The sequence below is a fragment of the Heterodontus francisci genome, chromosome 13, assembly GCF_036365525.1.
Source record: "Heterodontus francisci isolate sHetFra1 chromosome 13, sHetFra1.hap1, whole genome shotgun sequence".
Taxonomy (NCBI): Eukaryota; Metazoa; Chordata; class Chondrichthyes; order Heterodontiformes; family Heterodontidae; genus Heterodontus; species Heterodontus francisci.
In genome coordinates, this window is record NC_090383.1 from 1,187,734 (window position 1) to 1,206,991 (window position 19,258).

At 43.2% G+C, this 19,258-nt stretch overlaps 1 protein-coding gene across 2 annotated transcripts; it reads right to left on the reverse strand.

The window, feature by feature from the left end:
• Positions 1-649: 649 nt before the first annotated feature.
• On the reverse strand, positions 650-19,251 carry abcb10 (ATP-binding cassette, sub-family B (MDR/TAP), member 10). 2 transcript variants are annotated; one of them, XM_068044217.1, is made up of 12 exons: positions 19,127-19,251; positions 16,117-16,319; positions 14,725-14,859; positions 8,918-9,064; positions 6,955-7,090; positions 6,531-6,626; positions 4,863-5,072; positions 4,588-4,667; positions 4,295-4,475; positions 4,153-4,196; positions 3,682-3,716; positions 650-1,627 (listed from the first exon to the last, which is right to left on the reverse strand). In XM_068044217.1, the coding sequence occupies exons 1-12, from the start codon at positions 19,245-19,247 to the stop codon at positions 1,372-1,374; spliced, it is 1,644 nt and encodes a 547-aa protein (XP_067900318.1). In that variant the 5' UTR covers positions 19,248-19,251; the 3' UTR covers positions 650-1,371. The 2 variants fall into 2 exon arrangements, with proteins under 2 accessions (XP_067900318.1, XP_067900319.1); XM_068044218.1 differs by lacking the exon at positions 4,863-5,072.
• Positions 19,252-19,258: the final 7 nt, after the last annotated feature.

Sequence of the window (19,258 nt, forward strand, 5' to 3'; positions counted from 1 at the left end):
ACGCAGACATAGGGAGAACTTGCAAACACCGCACAGGCAGTACCCAGAATCGAACCCAGGTCTCTGGAGCTGTGAGGCTGCGGAGCTAACCACTGCGCCGCCCATTCTAACCCTGGAAGTGAGTTCTATAGCGTCAACTCTGCATGAAAGGTGCCCTCAGTTCTAAATCTCTTTGAAGTGCAGCAACTATTGTAATGTAGGGAAGCGCAGCAGCGAATTTGTGCACAGCAATGTCCCACAAACTGCAGGTTAGAAAAATGATTAGGTAATCTGTGCAGCATACAGGTGGGCAGCCGCTGGAGCTTAACATGTGCCTGTGATTGGAAGTTCAGTTGAAGAATGTCTCAGTGGTTCATGAAGGCATCTGGAAACTGTTTGTTTATTCATCATTGTTTAAACCAAGACCTGCAAGCTGCCCATGAGCTCAGTCATGAGTCCATCACTGGGGGTGATCCAGTGCTCCTCACCAAACTGGTATGCGTCGAGAGAAGGCAGTGGTGAGAAACTCCTGGCTTGAATTGTCTCAGTTTCACTTACCTCAGGGTCTTGGGTAAAATTCTGTGATCAACATGCTCTGTCTGTGGGTGGGGGCAAGGAGGGGAGAAAATTGATAGGAACAGGATAGCTAAAATACTCGAATTAAAATAGGTTATAAATTGATCATATTTTTATTTTGCTGTAAAAATGATACCATCGATCTCACAGGGTCAAGCATCTCTGTAGAAGCAATTTAAAATCCATATATGCATTTATAAACACCCAGGATTGATTCAATTAAACATCTCTTCAGTCACTTATCAACATTTTACTACACTTCTGAATTTCACCAAATACAGACTATATGTGCTAAGTTTTACCAACAAGTCCAAGTCTTTCACTGTCACGACGAATTTGGTATCCCATGTTTCATGTGGGGACAGTTGCTTACCAAATGTGAGGCTCCCCATTCCTTTAAGGCGGCTCCCAAAATTATATAAAAGTTTTAAAAACTGTGTGGAAGAGAAACTTTGGCCATTGAAAAGTTTGCTTTCTGGTTCTCCCAGGGTTGCTGTACACTGTTCCTCATGCACAGCTCAGGCTGAAGACTTGTTGAGGCATACAACAAGGCCATGGAGCAGCTGGTCCTGTGAGATATACGGATGGTGACCCAGAGTTGAACTGGGCCTCCTAACTCATGCTGGCACATACCCGATAACTTTCTTCAACCACCTCTGCTACAGCGGAGATCCTGAATGCTCACTGTGCAGAGCTGCAGGCTTAAAAAATCTACTTACCAATTGGTGCTGCAGTCAATCAAGGCCAAGACAGCAGAGAAACACCTTGGGCTCTGATGTGTGTTTTGTTAAAGGGAGGGGTAAAATTTAGGCACATTTAAGCTTTCAACACAAGTCTTTGACTGTCTTGTAAAAACGTCTGTTTCTCCACAAGTTTTCGAAATAATCCCTCAGAATTTGCAAGGAGTTGCTGGTGTGTGCCACACTCGACTATCCTACCCTGGTCAAGGACAGCAACAGTATTGGCATTCTGAATGGTTGACAGGCGATGGGCAATGATCAGCACTGTCCTTCCTTCCATCAATCGGTCCAAAGCTTCCTGCACCAAGTACTCGTTCTCTGAATCCAATGCACTGAGGCAAGGAGGAAATTAATAGCAAGATGCACCAGTGAAAAAAACACACACAAACATATACACACAATTATTTGCCAAGTAGGATCCTAATGAGATTTAAAACCAGTCACTCAAGCATTCAGGAGTTTAAGACTAAGTAAATTTAACTTTAGAATCCTCTGCTGTCAAGTTACTGAAGTCCGATAGTTACAAAAATGCATTCTTTCAGGCAGCGTGAATGACAATACATGAAACCTCATTTAACTGCTCGTTTTATTCCACAGACATGAAATTTAAATAATCCACAGCATTAATTTAAATAACGCATGGCAACTCTAAACTATTCCATTTCTAAACAAATCAGGTTGATAACAATAACTAAGTTTGGGATCAGCCTGAATCCACGCAGGATTCTCTGATTATTGTTCCACGATGGGAGTGAAGTCTCTGAACTTCAGGAATCGTCTATAATCAGCCCCAAATTTAAATTGTATTTAACTCTGAAAAAATGCATGGGAATTTCAGTGCAATTTGAAAGTGGAATTATCAAGTGTCATACATCACTCATTGATTAAAAAACACATATGTGCACCATAGGAGTTAACATTCATGACGCCAGTCAAAAATACTGCAAACAAATCACAACATAATTTGCCACATGGAGATATTAATGGCGAGTATCCTTTAGTATATTATTGGAAAATAACATGGAGATTGCAACTTTAACTGGAGTGACTTTATTTCCTCACCATTACCCGTGCCGGGCGACTGGTCCAGTATGAAGTTGTATTTATGCCAGAATTTTCTGCTGTTGACAGCAGCGCAGCCAACCTGTTTGTTGCCATTACACACTGCACCCCTTAGCCACCAAACCCACCCCATTTCCTGGCCGCTCACTCAGGTCCAACCTAAAGCCTCACAAGAAGCCTGTTGTTTGATGTGGAGCCGAGCTTTGAAACCAGAGTCTAGTTCATTACTAAATCAATTTGCTTCTGTCCTCTGAACTGCAGCCCTTCTCTGCCTCTAACACAAGCCTACCATCACTGAAACCCTCAACTATGCCTTCATAAAATCATAGAAATTTTACAGCACAGAAAGTGGCTACTTGGCCCATCGTGTCTGTGCTGGCTGAAAAACCATCCACCCATTCTAAACCCATCTTCCAGCATTTGGTCCATAGCCCTGCAGATTATGGCACTTGAGGATTATATCCAGACTCCTTTTGGATGAGTTGAGGGTATCTGCCTCAACTACCCTTTCAGGCAGTGAGTTCTAAACCCCCACCACTCTCTGGGTGAAAAAAACAACTTTTCCTCATCGCCCCTCTAATTTTTCAACCAATCACTTTAAATCTACGCGCCCTAATCACTGACCTCTCTGCTAAGGTGAACAGACCCTTCACCTCCACTCTATCCAGGCCCCTCAAAATTTTGTACATTTCAATCAGATCTCCCCTCAGCCTTCTCTGTTCCGAGAACCATCCCAACCTGTCCAATCTTTCCTGTCCCGACATTACCCTCAGGCTCAATATTTCCAAAGACCTTCTCAGCAGCCTCTTAAGCTCCAACTTCAATCAGGAACAGCAGATTCAAGACTGCACTATTCACATCTTTTCCTGTCCTCACTGATCTCCAATGGTTCTCAGTACAACCTCACCAGCTCCAGCTTTGCACCACTCTCCCTCTGCAAACCCCTGAACCTCTGCATCCTTGCTTGGACTCTGCTTTTCTCTCTCTTCCCTCCAGTCTCATCACCAGCAGATACTTAAGCTATCCAACACCACACTCAGACACTTGCTCCCAAACCCCTCCTCCTTTCTCCACTTCTCTCTACCTTCTAAAGCCTCCATTAAACTGAGCTTTCCAACCTTGCCTTCAGCCACATCCTATAACACCTTCTTCAAACTTGTCCTTGATCTCCAATTATGAAGTGCCTTTAGAACACTAAAGACAATTCAAAAGCATTATTTCAATTAATTTCCTTTCTCATAGGATTTGCTAATTGTGTTGTAGTAAATGTTTCCCAACAAATTGAAAGAAATTTTGTCAACATTAAATTCTTGCAATCTCTCACCTGGTGGCTTCATCCAGCAGTAGAATTTTAGGATTCTAAAAAGGAACAGAAAGAAATGTAACTATTGATTAACTCACTCAATACTCTACACAATAATTAGGCGTCTGCTATCAGAAGAGAACCTTACTAACAGCAAACAGATCTTAATTTCTCACATGCAAAGTTGGAAATTAAGGTAGACACACCTGAAGTTACAAAAGAGTTATTGTATTGAAGAGATTCATGATACTTCAGAAGTTTGAAGACTGACATTCAGAGGTTTGTAAAATGTCTGCAATGCAAGATTAGCCTCAAAGCCAGTCTCAATTTCCCAATTTTATAGTGTTAATTGGATTATATTTCTATACCTTCAGCTGATCTACTGAAGGTGGGGGCTGCAGAAGTGTGGGGGCAGGGCAGGAAGGCCTGCTGTGTGGACCTCAGTTGCTCTTAGAATAAGAAAAAGGTTAAAAACCAGAACGAGAGCCTCACCTTGAGCAGAGCTCGAGCAATAGCGACCCTCTGCTTCTGACCACCTAGCAAGGAGACAGGACAAAGTTAGCCAGAGGGCAGATATCCTTCCAATTCAGTCTCAGCAAGCAGCTGGTGAAATATCCCAGCCTGGTTAGCTCACCTGATAGTAAGATGCCTTTCTCCCCGACAATGGTTTGGAAGCCCTTGGGGAAGCTGCAGATGAATCCATAAGCGTTGGCGATCTTGGCAGCCTTTTCAATGGCTTCCATTGTCAGTAAGGAGGGCTGGGCTGTGCCATATGCAATATTCTCTGCAATTGAACTGGAGAACAGAACTGGCTCCTGGGGACCAAAAACATCCATAAAAATAAAGGCCAGCGATTCAGAACAAGAATGCGTTCTACCCAATTCTTGCTCCCTTGCTTTTCCCAGACTCCCTTTATCCAGGTTTTACCTGATTCACTGCACCCATGTTTTTCCGCAACCAGTGTGGATTGAGGTTCCGCACATCGTGGCCATCGACAGCGACACTGCCTGAAACAGAAACATTGTACTCTCTAACTCCTTACCGCTTTATGTCGTGGATTCCCATTCACCAGTGCATTATTTGCAGTGCACTGCAGGGACAGACAACAGTGTCAGCACAACTCAAATCTTCCATCAGGATCTCTCCAGGAAACATGGCAGGACCATTAGCTACTTAAAATCCTGCATTCTATTCTAACTTACCCGAAATAGGATCATACAGCCTGAGCAACAGCGACACTAGTGTTGATTTTCCTGAGCCACTGGGTCCGACTACAGCCATCACGGAGCCTGCTGCGATGGACAGGTTAAGCCCGCTGAATACTGGAGCCTGCTGTCGGGTTGGATAGGCAAACTGGACATTGCGGAATTCGATGGATCCCTTAAACTGATCAGGCCGCAAAACAACACCCTCTAAAACCAAAATAGAAGCTGGCATTTTAGGAACTGCAACCACAGGTACAATTTAGACAGATTATACAAACCTGAAATTTTACATTTCATGTTGGTCAGCTGAACATTCTCCTCTCAGCAACACACAGAGAGCCATCAGGGTGGGTGCAGTGGGCAGTGAGGACTTGCAGAGCCACACAGTTCTTCGGAAGTACTCAGACTTTTATCTCACCCTCCAAAAAGCTGAAGGGAGCTTGCCTGAGTAAGGAGTTACAGGCGTCTCCACCCCAAGATGGGGATGCTGCACGCTTGCACCGTGTCCCAACCAGCTTGTCCCACAACAGAACTAATCGAGACGTCAGTAAAGCCCCCGGGTAAACGAAGCCAATGCTGAAAGATACTAGGTGTCTCCCCCTGCTTTCTTGAGAATAAGCTGCGAGCTGCTGTTGACATATGCTGGGATTTTTGGCTTTAATCAATGTAAAATTTAAACAAAAACTTTTAACCTTGCCCCTAGGTTCTTGCTGTATGCTGGACTTCTATTGCCAAGCACAGGCAATAGCCTCAATAGACACACATCCATCACCAAAGCTGCAAGTCCCAGTATTGTGTTGTTTTTTTTTTTTTAAAAAGAGTCAGAGTTATACAGCACAGTAACAGGCCCTTCGGCCCATCATGTCTGTGTCGGCCATCAAGCACCTAACTATTCTAATCCCATTTTCCAGCACTTGGTCCATAGCCTTGTATGCTATGGCGTTTCAAGTGCTCATCTAAATACTTCTTCAATGTTGTGAGGGTTCCTGCCTCTCCCACACCTTCAGGTAGTACGTTCCAGATTTCAACCACCCTCTGGGTGAAAAACTTTTTCTTCAAATGCCCTCTAAACCTCCTGCCCCTTACCTTAAATCTATGCCCCCTGGTTATTGACCCCTCCGCTACAGGAAAAAGTTTCTTCCTATCTAACCTATCAATGCCCCTCATAATTTTGTATACCTCAATTTTTTTCAAATGATCTTAATGTCTGGGTGCCAACAGGACAGAATCTGCTCCAACACCCGGGTCTCCTGCTGTTAAATCTATTCTAATCAATTGGTCCCCACATTACACACTAACATGTTATTTCAACACTTTACACGGTTGGTGTTAGATTTCACTTGCCACCAGAGTGCTGATTTTCACAACTCAATCCTTGGCTGCACTGTTAGTAAAATATGAAGAGCAGTGGAAACTGTCATCCACAAATCTGACAATTGCTTTCAGAATCCTGCTCACTGACAAGAAGAGTCATGGATTCTAAGCACGATGTCTGTTCTAAATTCTGTGATATGTCAGCGCTGACCTCAGGGAGAGCAAGCAGTGAGTGGCTGGCAAGAGTGAGAGGCGTACGCTGGTGATCAGGGAGCATCTACATGCAGTGCACCAGCAAAAGGCTTCACAGAGCTGGTCTGGACAAAGCGTTCAATGAACAGAACAACTGACCATTCAGAGGCATCTCTGGTTTCCTCTCGTATAGTTCCCATAACCGTCCTCCTGCTCCGAGACCCTTCATTAATGCAGAGTAGAAAGAGCTGAGGCCTGGAAAAGAAAGACAAAATAGAACTGAACATGACAAAGTATGATTCTACTTTCAGAAATTGCTCAATAAATGACAAAATATAGTAATGGTCAACTTATGATTCAATCAAGAGAATCCATCAATGCACGAAGCAAAGTGGGTGTACCTATACCACATGGGGACTGCAGCGGTTCAAGGCCCCTCACCACCACCACCACAAGGGCAATTAGGGATGGGCAACAAATGGTGGCCTTTCCAGCGATGCTCACATCCTCAAAAGCAAATGCATTTTACAAAAAACTTCCTTAACCTTGCCTCAAAATCCAATCCTTAAAGCAACAAATTTACCTCCAATACTTATTCCTACCCAGAAGGCATACATCATAAAAGAGGTAAGTTCTCCCACTGTCATGTAGGCCTCGCCCATCAATAGGCCTCCCTTGTACAGGACAGACAGAACAATCAGGTTTCCGGTCAGTCCGCTCTGAAACAGAAAAATAAATCTCAGTATCAGTGCTCTCAATCCCATACACTGCCGGTAATTACTGGCATCTGGCTCCGTGTGATGCCACCCAGTGGTTGAACAGCTGTTCTGACTCAGGTATAAATAAAAGATCATTTGACAATGGGCTGGAGGGTGACTAATATCTGCAAGATTAAAAAATGCCCAGCAGTCAAGGGTTATATTGATACATTGGAGAGGGAGGGCATGATGGGGGGGGGGGGGGGGGGGAGGGAGGCTGTGAGGATTGTAAAGTGGCCACCTGTAGGTGCACTGGGCACCCAAGGTAACCCATTGAAATGAGGCTCTTTATCAACAACCTGGGACTATCTGTGGTGAACAATGTTTCTCCTTTGCAAGCAACGTTCCACTGGCTCACCTCAGAAAACCTTCACTTGACTCTTCAGACAGCTGTAACACAAGAGCTCAGTAAATGAGGAGGAATGCAGATCAAGTGACTGCAAGCACATTGTTGGCACAAACAATGGAATTTGTTGAAGGCAAGTTGTGGAAACTGAAGGTGGGTGACTTGGATGCTTTCAAAGTATCTGATGCGATTCCAGGACTGCCTGCTCTGCCCAGCTGAAGCCTCTGCGCACTATTTCAGTCGATATAACTTACTGTATACTGCAACAGTGACAGTACAAAAATAACCACTGAAAGCAGATACATGCTGAACATTCTTGCTCTGCGTATCAGCTAATGACCAGCAGCTAAAGAATTTGACGCACCAAACTCTGAAGCACTAGTTCAGTTGATGGATTGCTGAGTTTTGGTGGGGGGTGCGGGGTAAACAGCATTCAAACTGATCGACTGGAATAGTGAGAAATAAATAAACTTTAGTGTTGTGCTTTGAAAGAAGTATGACAGAAGCGGAGAGAAAATTAACGTACATAGGTACAGAAGCAAAAGAGTATCAGCGCTCCCACTCTTTATACATCTGTGCACTAGTTTTTAGTGATTTTTGTACCTGGACTTGCAAATCTCTTACTCCTCCACAGCTCCTGGTCTATCACGAAGAAATCCTTCAAATTATCTTTCTCACAACTAGAATGCCTATACTGAACTCCAACTGCTACTGCCACAGTTTTGCTCACTCTATATATCTATGTCCCTTTGTAACTTCCTACTCCAATGCACAAAACTTGTTCTCCGTCAGCCCTACAAGTGGAGTGTTACCCATCCTCTCATCGAGTGCTCACAATCAGTTTGAATTGATTTACTCAGAGCTAATGAATTCAGTGGAGTACCTTGCTTCAGAACACCTGGAACAGTCACAAAAAACAAACATTTATGCCTATGATATTGGGTAGTTTTGTTTTTTAATTAAATTTTGTCACAAGAGATTTTTAAAAAAATCTTCAGTCATATCACACAGCAGCCCAATCTGGCAAACTTGCTTACAAACATGTTCAGTGGGGAGGAGCCAACTCAGTCAATTCAGATCACCCCACAGCCTGAACTTTGTTGGAGAAAAGAGCAGAAGCCAGTTTAGTCCTTCCCGGTAGTTTGGTTGCAAACTATTTTCTACCGCACATGGAGCTGACTAAGTCTAACAGCTTTTGTAAATATATCTATGTTGAGTTAGTTATTATTCGGTTCTTCTTTCACTGCTGGATAGTCAAAGCTCAAGATAAAGTCTAGTTTGACGTTATTCTGTCACTTTCCAGGCCAAGATCCCATGGAACATTCTGAAAAGGGTCCTGGAAATAATACTCTCTGGGGCATTGAGAGCTAGGGTGCACCACCTGAGAGAGAGAGTACCAAGGGTAAAAGAAAGTCTCAAAGCCTTAATAACATTGTACTTACTGCCCCATAAAATCCTGCCCGGGCCACTGCTTCTTTCCTGGCAAGCTGAAGCACTTGGCTGATCATCTCAGTGTACGTCCGCAGTTCAGAGTGCTCCTTGGCAAAAGCACGGACCGTCCTTATGTTTCCAATTCGCTCTTCAGCAAGCTGTGAATGAGCAGGAAAAAGTCAGGGTCACTGCACACTTAGAACAAAAACAGAATTCTAGCCAGCTGTCACTGGGCTCCACACACACACCACACAGTCCCAGGTCTAATCCCTGCAGTCAGCCAACATCAAAGTTGTGCGAAAGAGTTCCTCAGCTGACCCAAGAATTGACAGTCCTGGGGCAGAGGAAAAGCCTAGAGTCCTGTGTCTAATATTTACCCAACAGCCTCAATGGCAAGTATGCAAGGGTTGGCACTGAATCAGGACATACCCAACAAGTGACTTGCCAGCCAGGGGATATAAAAGTAAACCGGAACCATAAACCTCCTCAGGAAAGGATTGGGGAAATGGAGACGAGAAACAGAAAGTTAGCAAGGTAAGACAGCAGCTCTATTCAACTACTGGTATACAGCAGATATACTTTGGATACAAGATGACTAACAAAGGCGCCTCAAAGGAAAAAAAAAGGATAACTTGTTCTTTTGAGGTGCTTCTAAAACAATATTGCTTTTGGATTAATGCAATATAACTGTGATAGATGCAAGGATCTGAAGAATCTCAACATAGAAAAATAGGAGGCAGCTATTCGGCCCTTCGAGCCTGCTCCGCCATTCAATACGATCATGGCTGACAATCCAAACTCAGTACCCTGTTCCCACTTTCTCCCTATATCCCTTGATCCCTTTAGCCCCAAGAACTATATCTAGCTCTTTCTTGAATATATTTAACGATTTGGCCTCAACTGCTTTCTGTGGTAGAGAATTCCACAGGTTCACCTCTCTCTGGGTGAAGAAATACATCCTCATCTCAGTCCTAAATGGCTTACCCCTTATCCTTAGACTGTGACCCCTGGTCCTGTACTCCCCCATCATCGGGAACATCCTTCCTGCATCAAGTCCTATTAGAATTTTGTAGGTTTCTAAGAGATCTCCTCTCATTCTTCGAAACTCTAGCGAATACAAGCCTAATTGACCCAATCTCTCTTCATACGTCAGTCCTGCCATCCCAGGAATCAGTCTGGTGAACCTTCGCTGCACTCCCTCTATAGCAAGATCATTCCTCAGATAAGGAGACAAAAACTGCACACAATACTCCAGATGTGGTCTCACCAAGGCCTTGCATAATTGCAACAAGACATCCTTGCTCCTGTACTCGAATCCTCTCGCTATGAAGGCCAACATACCATTTGTCTTCTTAACTGCCTGCTGCACCTGCATGCTTACTTTCAGCAACTGGTGCACAAGGATACCCAGACTCGCTGCACCTCCCCCTTTCCCAATCTATCGCCGTTCAGATAATAATCTGCCTTTCTGTTTTTGCCACCAAAGTGGATAACCTCACATTTATCCGCATTATACTGCATCTGCCATTCACTCAACCTGTCCAAATCACACTGGAGCTTCTCTGCATCCTTCTCACAGCTCACACTCCCACCCAGCTTTGTGTCGTCTGCAAACTTGGATATATTACATTTAATTCCCTAATCTATCATTAATATATATTGTGAATAGCTGGGGTCCTAGCACTGATCCCTGCAGTACCCCACTAGTCACTGCCTGCCACTCGGAAAAAGACCCATTTATTCCTACTCTTCGTTTCCTGTCTGCCAACCAGTTCTCTATCCATGTCAGTACCTTACCCCCAATCCCATGTGCTTTAATTTTGCACACTAATCTCTTATTTGGGACCTTATCAAAAGCCTTCTGAAAGTCCAAATACACCACATCCACTGCTTCTCCCTTATCTATTCTACTAGTTACATCCTCAAAAAATTCCAGTAGATTTGTCAAGCATGATTTCCCTTTCGTAACTCCACGTTGACTTTGTCTGATCCTGTCAATGTTTTCCAAGTGCTCTGCTATTACATCTTTTATAATGGACTCTAGCATTTTCCCCACTATTGATGTCAGGCTAACCGGTCTATAATTCAGTTTTCTCTCTACCTCCTTTTTTAAATAGTGGGGTTACATCAGCTGCCCTCCAATCCGTTGGAATTGTTCTAGTGTCTTTGGAATTTTGAAAAAAGACCAGCAATGCACCTACTATTTCTAGGGCCACTTCCTTAAGTACTCTGGGATGTAGATCATCAGGCCCTGGGGATTTATCGGCCTTCAATCCCATCAATTTTCCCAACACCATTTCCCTACTAATACTGATTGCATACAGTTCCTCCTTCTCATTAGACCCTATGTTCCCTAACATTTCTGGGAGGTAATTTGTGTCCTCCTTTGTGAAGACAGAACCAAAGTATGTATTCAATTGGTCAGCCATTTCTTTGTTCCCCATTATAAATTCCCCCATTTCTGACTGTAGGGGACCCACATTTGTCTTCACTAATCTTTTTCTCTTCACATATCTATAGAAGCTTTTGCAGTCAGTTTTTATGTTCTCTGCAAGCTTACTCTCATACTCTATTTTCCCCTTCTTAATCAATCCCTTTGTCCTCCCTTTCTGAATTCTACATCTGTAGAGGTTTGCAGCCACACCAGAATTGTGATAATTGTTAAGCTGTCTCCTGTGATTGCTTGATTCAGGGGTTGGCAACGTGTCTATAAACGTTGCAGGGTGCCACTTATAAAACTCTTCAGATCTTTTACTAAAAGCTCAGAATAGTCAACTAGAATACAATACTGTTCCCTCATCAGCGATGCAATTTACACCTTGTGGTTCCCATTCATCATGGAAGGGCAAGTTTGGCCAGACACATTCCCAATTCCTTTTGTGAAGGAGGTCAACATCTTGGGCTCCTGATGTTAATATATTCAAGGTAGCCACCGTGAGAGAAGACAATACTCTTCCCCTTAATAAAAGAGCCATTAAAAATTGGCTTTGTTTTTTGAAAGAAAAAAAAAACTTGCATTGATTCAGCGCCTTTCATAACCTCAGTACATCACAAAGCACTTTACAGCCAATGAAGAACTTTTGAAGTGAACTCACTGTAGTAATGTAGGAAACGCAGCAGCTGATTTACACATGGCAATATCCCACAAACAGCAATGAGATAATGACAATAGAATCTGTTTTTCATGATGTTGGTTGAGGGATAAATATTGGCCAGAACACAGGGGTGAATTTCCTCCTCTTCTTTGAAATAGTACCATGGGATCTTTTACATTCACTCCGGAGGACACACCGGGCCTCGGTTTAACGTCTTATCCGAAAGACAGCAACAAACTGCAGCGCTCCCCTCAGTACTGCAATGAGTATTTTATTCGCTCATCTCTCAAGTGGGACTTAAACCCACAACCTTAACCATGATTTGCATTTTGCAGCACCATCCACCTCCTGGTTACAACAGAACCTAGGTTTCAATGGCAAGCAAGACAGAACAACTGGGAATTCTGTCTCAAGACATACAGGCTGGAATATTGGGACGGTTGCTGGCAGTTGCTTCCATTTCAAACCATAGCGGTGGGATTAGTTTCTCAATCATGAACACAGAAGTGCCCATAGGAAACTGCGAAGATCATGCAACTTTTATCTGCTATGGAACAGATCGGACAAGTAAGTGAAGTACAGTCATTCGTTAAACTGCATTCCTTTGCTTACTTTATGTAATAAACACAAGCTCGTACTTTCAAAACGACAACAGTTGCAAGTGTAACTCAAGTACAGGAAGTGAAGTTTGAGGCTGGGGACACCAGTCTTTGGAGTGAGATAGTGCGAGACTGGCAAGTTATAGATAACAGTGTTGCTTATTCCACTACATTGAGCCCGCCTAGGCCAACCCTGGCTTGCTTCAACCAGTGATCCTTTATCAGTTCACTTCAGAAATACTACAACAATGCCCTCTGGACCCACAAGATAAGTTTCTTCTCTAACCTGCAGGGTTTGTATTTCTCTTGGCTTCAGAACGGGATCCTGAAAGCTAACTTGGGGAACATGACACCAAAAACTCATGTCATCTCCTCTTCTGGCCACACTAGACAGTCCATTTTAATGCAAACTGCACGTCCTTCGGATTAATGAGTGGTGGGAAGGGCAGGGAGTTGCATAACTTGATCGACATTAGCCTGAAAAACTGACAATGAGATCGCCGGAGTCTGAAGCCAAAAGAAATCATAAGCTGAAGAGGAATTGCTGAACAAAAGACTGCAGTCCATCCCAGTTCACCTTCTGCCATCCTGATAGTTGCATGATACAACAATAATGGAGCTGTTGACTAAGCATAGCAATCAATCTCTATCAATTAATCTACAAAAGTCCCAGACATGACATGAAGATAACCCCAGTGGTGGTGGAGAGCTTTGGAAACCATAGGCCCAAAGTCACTGTTCCTCCCAAGCACACTACACTCACCACACATCATGTCAGAGATCACTGTTATACTGTGTCCCAAAATATTTTCTGAAATCTAATTTGTATTTGAATGAATCAATGCTCTCTGCTCCCACTGTCTCCCAAGGGAGCCTGCTCGTGAACGCCAAAACTTTGACTGGTGGTGAAGCAGCAAGGGTGATGTCAAGAGATCCAGTAGTAGAGGCACTGAACATCTCTAGTCACTAAATTGAAAAGAACGCAGGCAGGAAGCAAATTATTTGTTGCATCAGTGGAGCATGAGTCACACCTTTCAACGATTTGTTCTTGGGATGTGGGCGACACTGTGTGTGCCAAGGTGGGCATCAGAGTCCACTGAGTGTTGCACTGGAGTTACCTGTAGACTACGAGTTCTTCTTCAAGCAAAGCTCAATCACCACATGGACAAGACATCCAGAAAGGACAATCATAGAATGTTACAGGACAGAAGGCAATCATTCGGCCCGTCACATCTATGCTGGCTCTTTGAAAGGGCAATCTAATTTGTCCTACTCTCTTGCTCTTTCCCCCATAAACCTACTTTTTTTTTTCCTTTTTAAGTATTTAGAGTCATGGAGAGATGCAGCACTGAAACAGGCCCTTCGGCCCACTAAGTCCGTGCCGACCAACAACCACCCATTTATACTAATCCTGCATAAATCCCATTTTTCCCCTCTCACATCCCCACCTTCCTTCAATTCTCCTACCACCTACCTACATTAGGGGCAATTTTTACAATGGCCAATTTACCTATCAACCTGCAAGTCTTTGGCACGTGGGAGGACACCAGAGCATCCGGAGGAAACCCACGCGGTTACAGGGAGAACTTGCAAACTCCGCACAGGCAGCACCAGAACTGAACCCAGGTCGCTGGAGATGTGAGGCTGCGGTGCTAACCACTGCGCCGCCCTTATCCAATTTCCTTCAGAAAGATGCAACTGAATCTGCTGCCACCACCCCATGCTGTGCACTCCAAATCGTGACAACTCACTGAGAAAACACAATTCTCCTCAGCATCCTCCCCACCCCAGTTCTTTTGTCAATTATCTTAAATCTGTGACCTCTGGTTATTGATCCTCCTAGCAGCAGAAACAGTTTATCCATACGTACTCAATTAAATATCCTCAATTTGGAACATCTCTATTAAATCTCCCCATACCTTTTCTGCTCGAACGAAAACAATCCCATCTTTGCCAGTCTGGAGACAAAAACTTTAGCGACATTCACATGACCTGTTGGCTGTTCGATGAGATAACTGCAGATTTTCTAGGTGACTGAAAACTAAAGGGTGAAGGACTTTCTCCTCTATTATGCAATTACAATACCTTCCTACTCTTAGGGACCAAGGAATGGCAATATGTTACCTGTGTTGCAGCAGCCAGTGAATCTTGGGTCACTCCAGCAAGCTTGCGAATGTATCGGCCATAAAACACTGCAAGGACGGCAAGTGGGGGCACGATGCCCAGGACAAATACGGCCAGCTGAGGCGACACGTAAAACTGTTCAAAAACAAGGGGGAAATGAAGTTAACAAGCACTATGGTCACCTGAAGACATTCCAAAATAATAAAAATTATGAAGTTAAATCAATTTATCACAGACTACATTGTTAAAAGCTAAACATTGCGAAGGACTGATGGATGAGTGGAAGTCAGGTACAGTGAAACACAGGCAATGACCCTCATCTATTTACATACAATTCATTTCCACTAATTCCCCAACTATCCTTTTTTGCCAAGATTTAAGTTGTGTTAAATACAAAATTAAATCTTATAGCTGACAAAATCAAATTTGTAAATTCTAGAATAACCAAAGATCTAAATAGGAATCTGATTTATGGGACCATTTAACAGAAGGTGTTTTTGCATTTAGATCCTGACTAGTTTTAACTCAGTCAAAAATTACGAAGAGATTACTTATGACCTTACCATGAACAGTGCAAGATATTCACCTCAGACCCCTCCATCTGAACAGGTAAAAATTTCTGCCCAGCATTACAAACTCAATTCCTTTGATTGTTTCACACGCCAGTGGAGGGACTGAGGTTCAAGTCCTGATTGGTATTTAATTTGCTGATCTCAGGTGAGGGCAACAGTTCTGGTTCTGCAATTGTTCCAGTGTCTCTGGACTGAGCGGGGGAAGGGAGACAGCGACATCGTCTAACCCCAATTACTAGTGATCTCTGCTGAAAAGTGTGGATATCGGGCGAGAACAGGATGAAGCTCAGCTGTCATGCCCTATACAGGAGAACAGCCAATTAACAATCTCAGTCTCGGACATGGCTGCTGGCACCTATGAAACTACTGCCAGCAGAATTCCACACCTTCAGGTGATATCTGGGGTTGGAGGAGTTGGTGTGGGGCGGTGGGAGAAAGAGGGGAATGTGGGGGCAAGGCATTTAAATTTACCAGAACCATTGTATAGAAAAATACACAGCATGCTCCTGTTGCATGCTGCCACATATATCTCTGCACTCACAGTCATGCCACACAGATGCAGGCACACACTGCATTTGTCAGACACTATAAAACCAATGAATTCAGATTCACATAAATGGACACAAAACTGAGTGACAAGCTTTATGATGCAATTAGTGCAAAAAGGAAATGACAACTGTCCTCACAGCATGTAAACTCCTTGGAAATAAATGTACATAAAGATATGTTTAAAAGAGAACACAAGGAAGAATATTGGCAGAGTTAGCTGATGCAAAAACTCAAGTGTTTGCTCTTCAGCCCTTTCTCTGCCTTCACGCACCATCATGCCAATACCAGCTGCTGCCTGGCCGACAGCTCTTAGCCCATCAGACAGGTTGTCGGTCACTGAGCGCCCAAGTAGATCAGCATCAGATGAAAGTCGGTTTATCAGCTCTCCTGTGCTGGTCTTATCGAAAAACCCAACCTCCTGGCATAGAATGGAAGAAAACAATCTTGCCCTCAAACGTCTGACAATCTGCTGCCCTGTAATAAACACAGTAATAAAAGGGCATTAGACTGACCTTTAAAACAGCGTTGGGTTTGACAACTATTAAACCTCTTGCCAGAATCAAATTATGTCATGGGAAATATATCTTCTCCCTTCCTGAATGGGTGGCTGAAATGTTGCATTCATTGGTCAACTCCCACCCAAACCAACGCTCCCCAGTTCTCACATGGCTTTACTGTAAACACTTTCCATATTCCTGTGTCTGCAGAGTTCTGTATGCGAGGGTGTATTTCACCAACATTTTGCTCTCTCAGACAGCTAAATAAAGCCAACCTGCATTTATATAGTGCAGGTATACTTTCAATATTTTCTAAAATCATGGTGCCTGGTCCAGATTCTGACTTGTCCCTCTCTATCACTTCCCCTTCGTTCTTGGTTACTTAGGAATTTTCTTATTTTATTCTCCCTTTTCCAACCGACACTGTGTGCCGAGTCAACTTCAGCTCTTTGAGGATTTCGACCTCTTACCTCATCTATCTTGTCGTGTCCACATTCCAGACTGCTTTCACACTGGTTGCAGCACTGCATGCTCACTGGTTTTCCCATCAGGTGCCTCAATATTGGAAACGCCTAACCATCAGGGGCACAATTTCCATACAACAGAAAGCAGATAAACTAGCCTGAAAGGCTGTCAAAAGACAGACTCAAATTGTGTGGCTGTGCTCAAGCCCTGCAGTCTTACAGAAAATATCAGTCTAAAAGCTGGATATTTTGTAGTGCCTTCCCAATGTTAATTGACACTAAACACCTGCCCACATAAATGCACAACTGGGTCACTTACAGCCATGTGTACTACCACTGAACCAAGCTGACAATTTACAATGCATTTAAGACAAAACATTCAAATAATCAAACACATCCAAATTACAGAATCACATTATAATCAATCCTTGGACAGTTGAGTGCATTTTTTTTTACACTGTATATCAGTTTATTTTACCAAATAAAACTATGGGGAATCAACAAGGAAATTATTTTGCATGATATAAGTTGACATTGTGACATGAAATCATCCAACTTTACAAGTGCCATTTAGACAAGTTAGTTCTTAAGTTACACCCACTGGTTTCATTGAACAACTAATTTCCTTTCGAAAGAACAAACATGCATTTATATTGTACCTTTAACATGCTCAGGCATCCCAAAGCACACCAGACAGTCGTGGCATCAAGGCCTACTCCAGAAGCTTGAGTACATATTCCAGAGACATTCCAATACTATACTGAGGAACTGCTGCACTTGGAGGTGCCATCTTTCAGATGAGACGTTAAACCAAGTGCCTGAGAGCCCTCTCGGTGGGTGTAAAAAACCCCACAGCAGTATTTCAAGAGCAAGGGAATTCTCCCAGTGCCCAATACCAACAAAAGCCAGATTAACCAGTCATTCACTTCATTTGTTCTTTTTGCTGATAAACCCCCTACCTAACGCCACAGAGAGTAGGGGTTAAAGGAAATTACTCAGACTGGCAGAGATGAGAAGTCGTGTTCCACCAAGGTCAGTATTGTGACATTTTTGTACACTAGCTACATAAACGACTTGGACTCAGGAGTCAGCATACAATATCAAAATTTGCAGATAACACGAAATTGTGAGGTAGTGTCAATATTGAGTCGGATTGCACCAAAATACAAGACAATATTAATAAACTTGCAGAATGGGTGTGTAAATGGCAAATGAATTTTAATATAGACAAAGCTGAGGTATTGCATTATGGTAGGAATCATAAGGAGATGGTGGCGTAGTGGTAATGTCACTGAAATAGTAATCCAGAGGCCCAGGCTATTACCCTGGGGACACAGATTCAAATCCACCATGGCAACTGATGGAATTTAAATTCAATTAATAAATAAAAATCAGCAACCAAAAGCTAGTCTCAGTCATGGTGCCATGAAACTATCATGGATTATCATAAAAACCCATCTGATTCATTAATGTCCATAAGGGAAGGAAATCTGTCGACCTTACCTGGTCTGGCCTACATGTGACTTCAGATCCACAGCAATGTAATTGACTCTTAATGCCCTCTGAAATGGCCCATCAAGCTACACAGTTGTCAAGTGCAATTAGGATGGGCAACAAATGCTGGCTTTGCCAGCAATGCTCACATCCCATGAAAGAATTTAAAAAAATACTCCTTGGAAAAAAAAAACCCAGTCTAAATGAGGTACAGCAACAAAAGGATCAGGGCAGGGGTACAAATTCACAATTCATTAAAATCAGCAATGCAGGTTAGACTAGAACTGACTGAGGTGTTACAATTATCAGGAATAGGCTGAGATTCTTTTTTCTGGAAATGAGATGGCTTAAGAGTGACCTGATAAAAGACTTCTAAAATTATGAAAAGCTTTAATAGGTTACACATGAAGATATTTGCACTTAAGGAAGGGTCCAGAGCTAAGCGGGCCATAAATATGATAATCACTGGTAATCCAAATGGGAATTCAGGGGAAACATCTTTACCCAAGAGTGGTGAAAACATGGCACACACGACCACAGAGCAGTTGGAGGTGAATGGCATCGATGCATTTAAAGGAAAATCAGATAAGCACAAGAATAGAAGGGATGAAGAAAGGTGGGAAACAGCTTTTGTGGAGCTAAAACACCAACATGGACCAAGTGGGCTGAATGGCATGTTACCGCGCAGTAAATTCTGTGTAATTCTATGTTCGTTGGACCTTACCGTGCACACATTGGCTGCTGCATTTACTGACACAACAAATACATGTCAAATGTCCACAAGCCCCTACAGTCAAATACTTGTACAGTCCGAGCCTTTGTTCACCTGAGATCTGCATGAGGTAGACACGGGCAGCATTGGCAGCAGCTCCACAAACAAAGATACCGCTCAATATGGCACAGAGTGAGGTCAGTTTCCCAGTCACGTCCCCTCCGGGGGAGTTCATATAAATGGTAA

What these genes read in the sequence shown, in the direction of transcription:
- abcb10 (XM_068044217.1), bottom strand. Translation starts at nt 19,247, where the DNA reads ATGAACTCCCCCGGAGGGGACGTGACTGGGAAACTGACCTCACTCTGT. An exon ending in CACTGGCTGCTGCAACACAG is followed by an intron (nt 9,065 to 14,724) that starts GTAACATATTGC and finishes GCTCATTCACAG; the next exon opens with CTTGCTGAAGAGCGAATTGG. An exon ending in GAAAGGCATCTTACTATCAG is followed by an intron (nt 4,197 to 4,294) that starts GTGAGCTAACCA and finishes TCTCCTTGCTAG; the next exon opens with GTGGTCAGAAGCAGAGGGTC.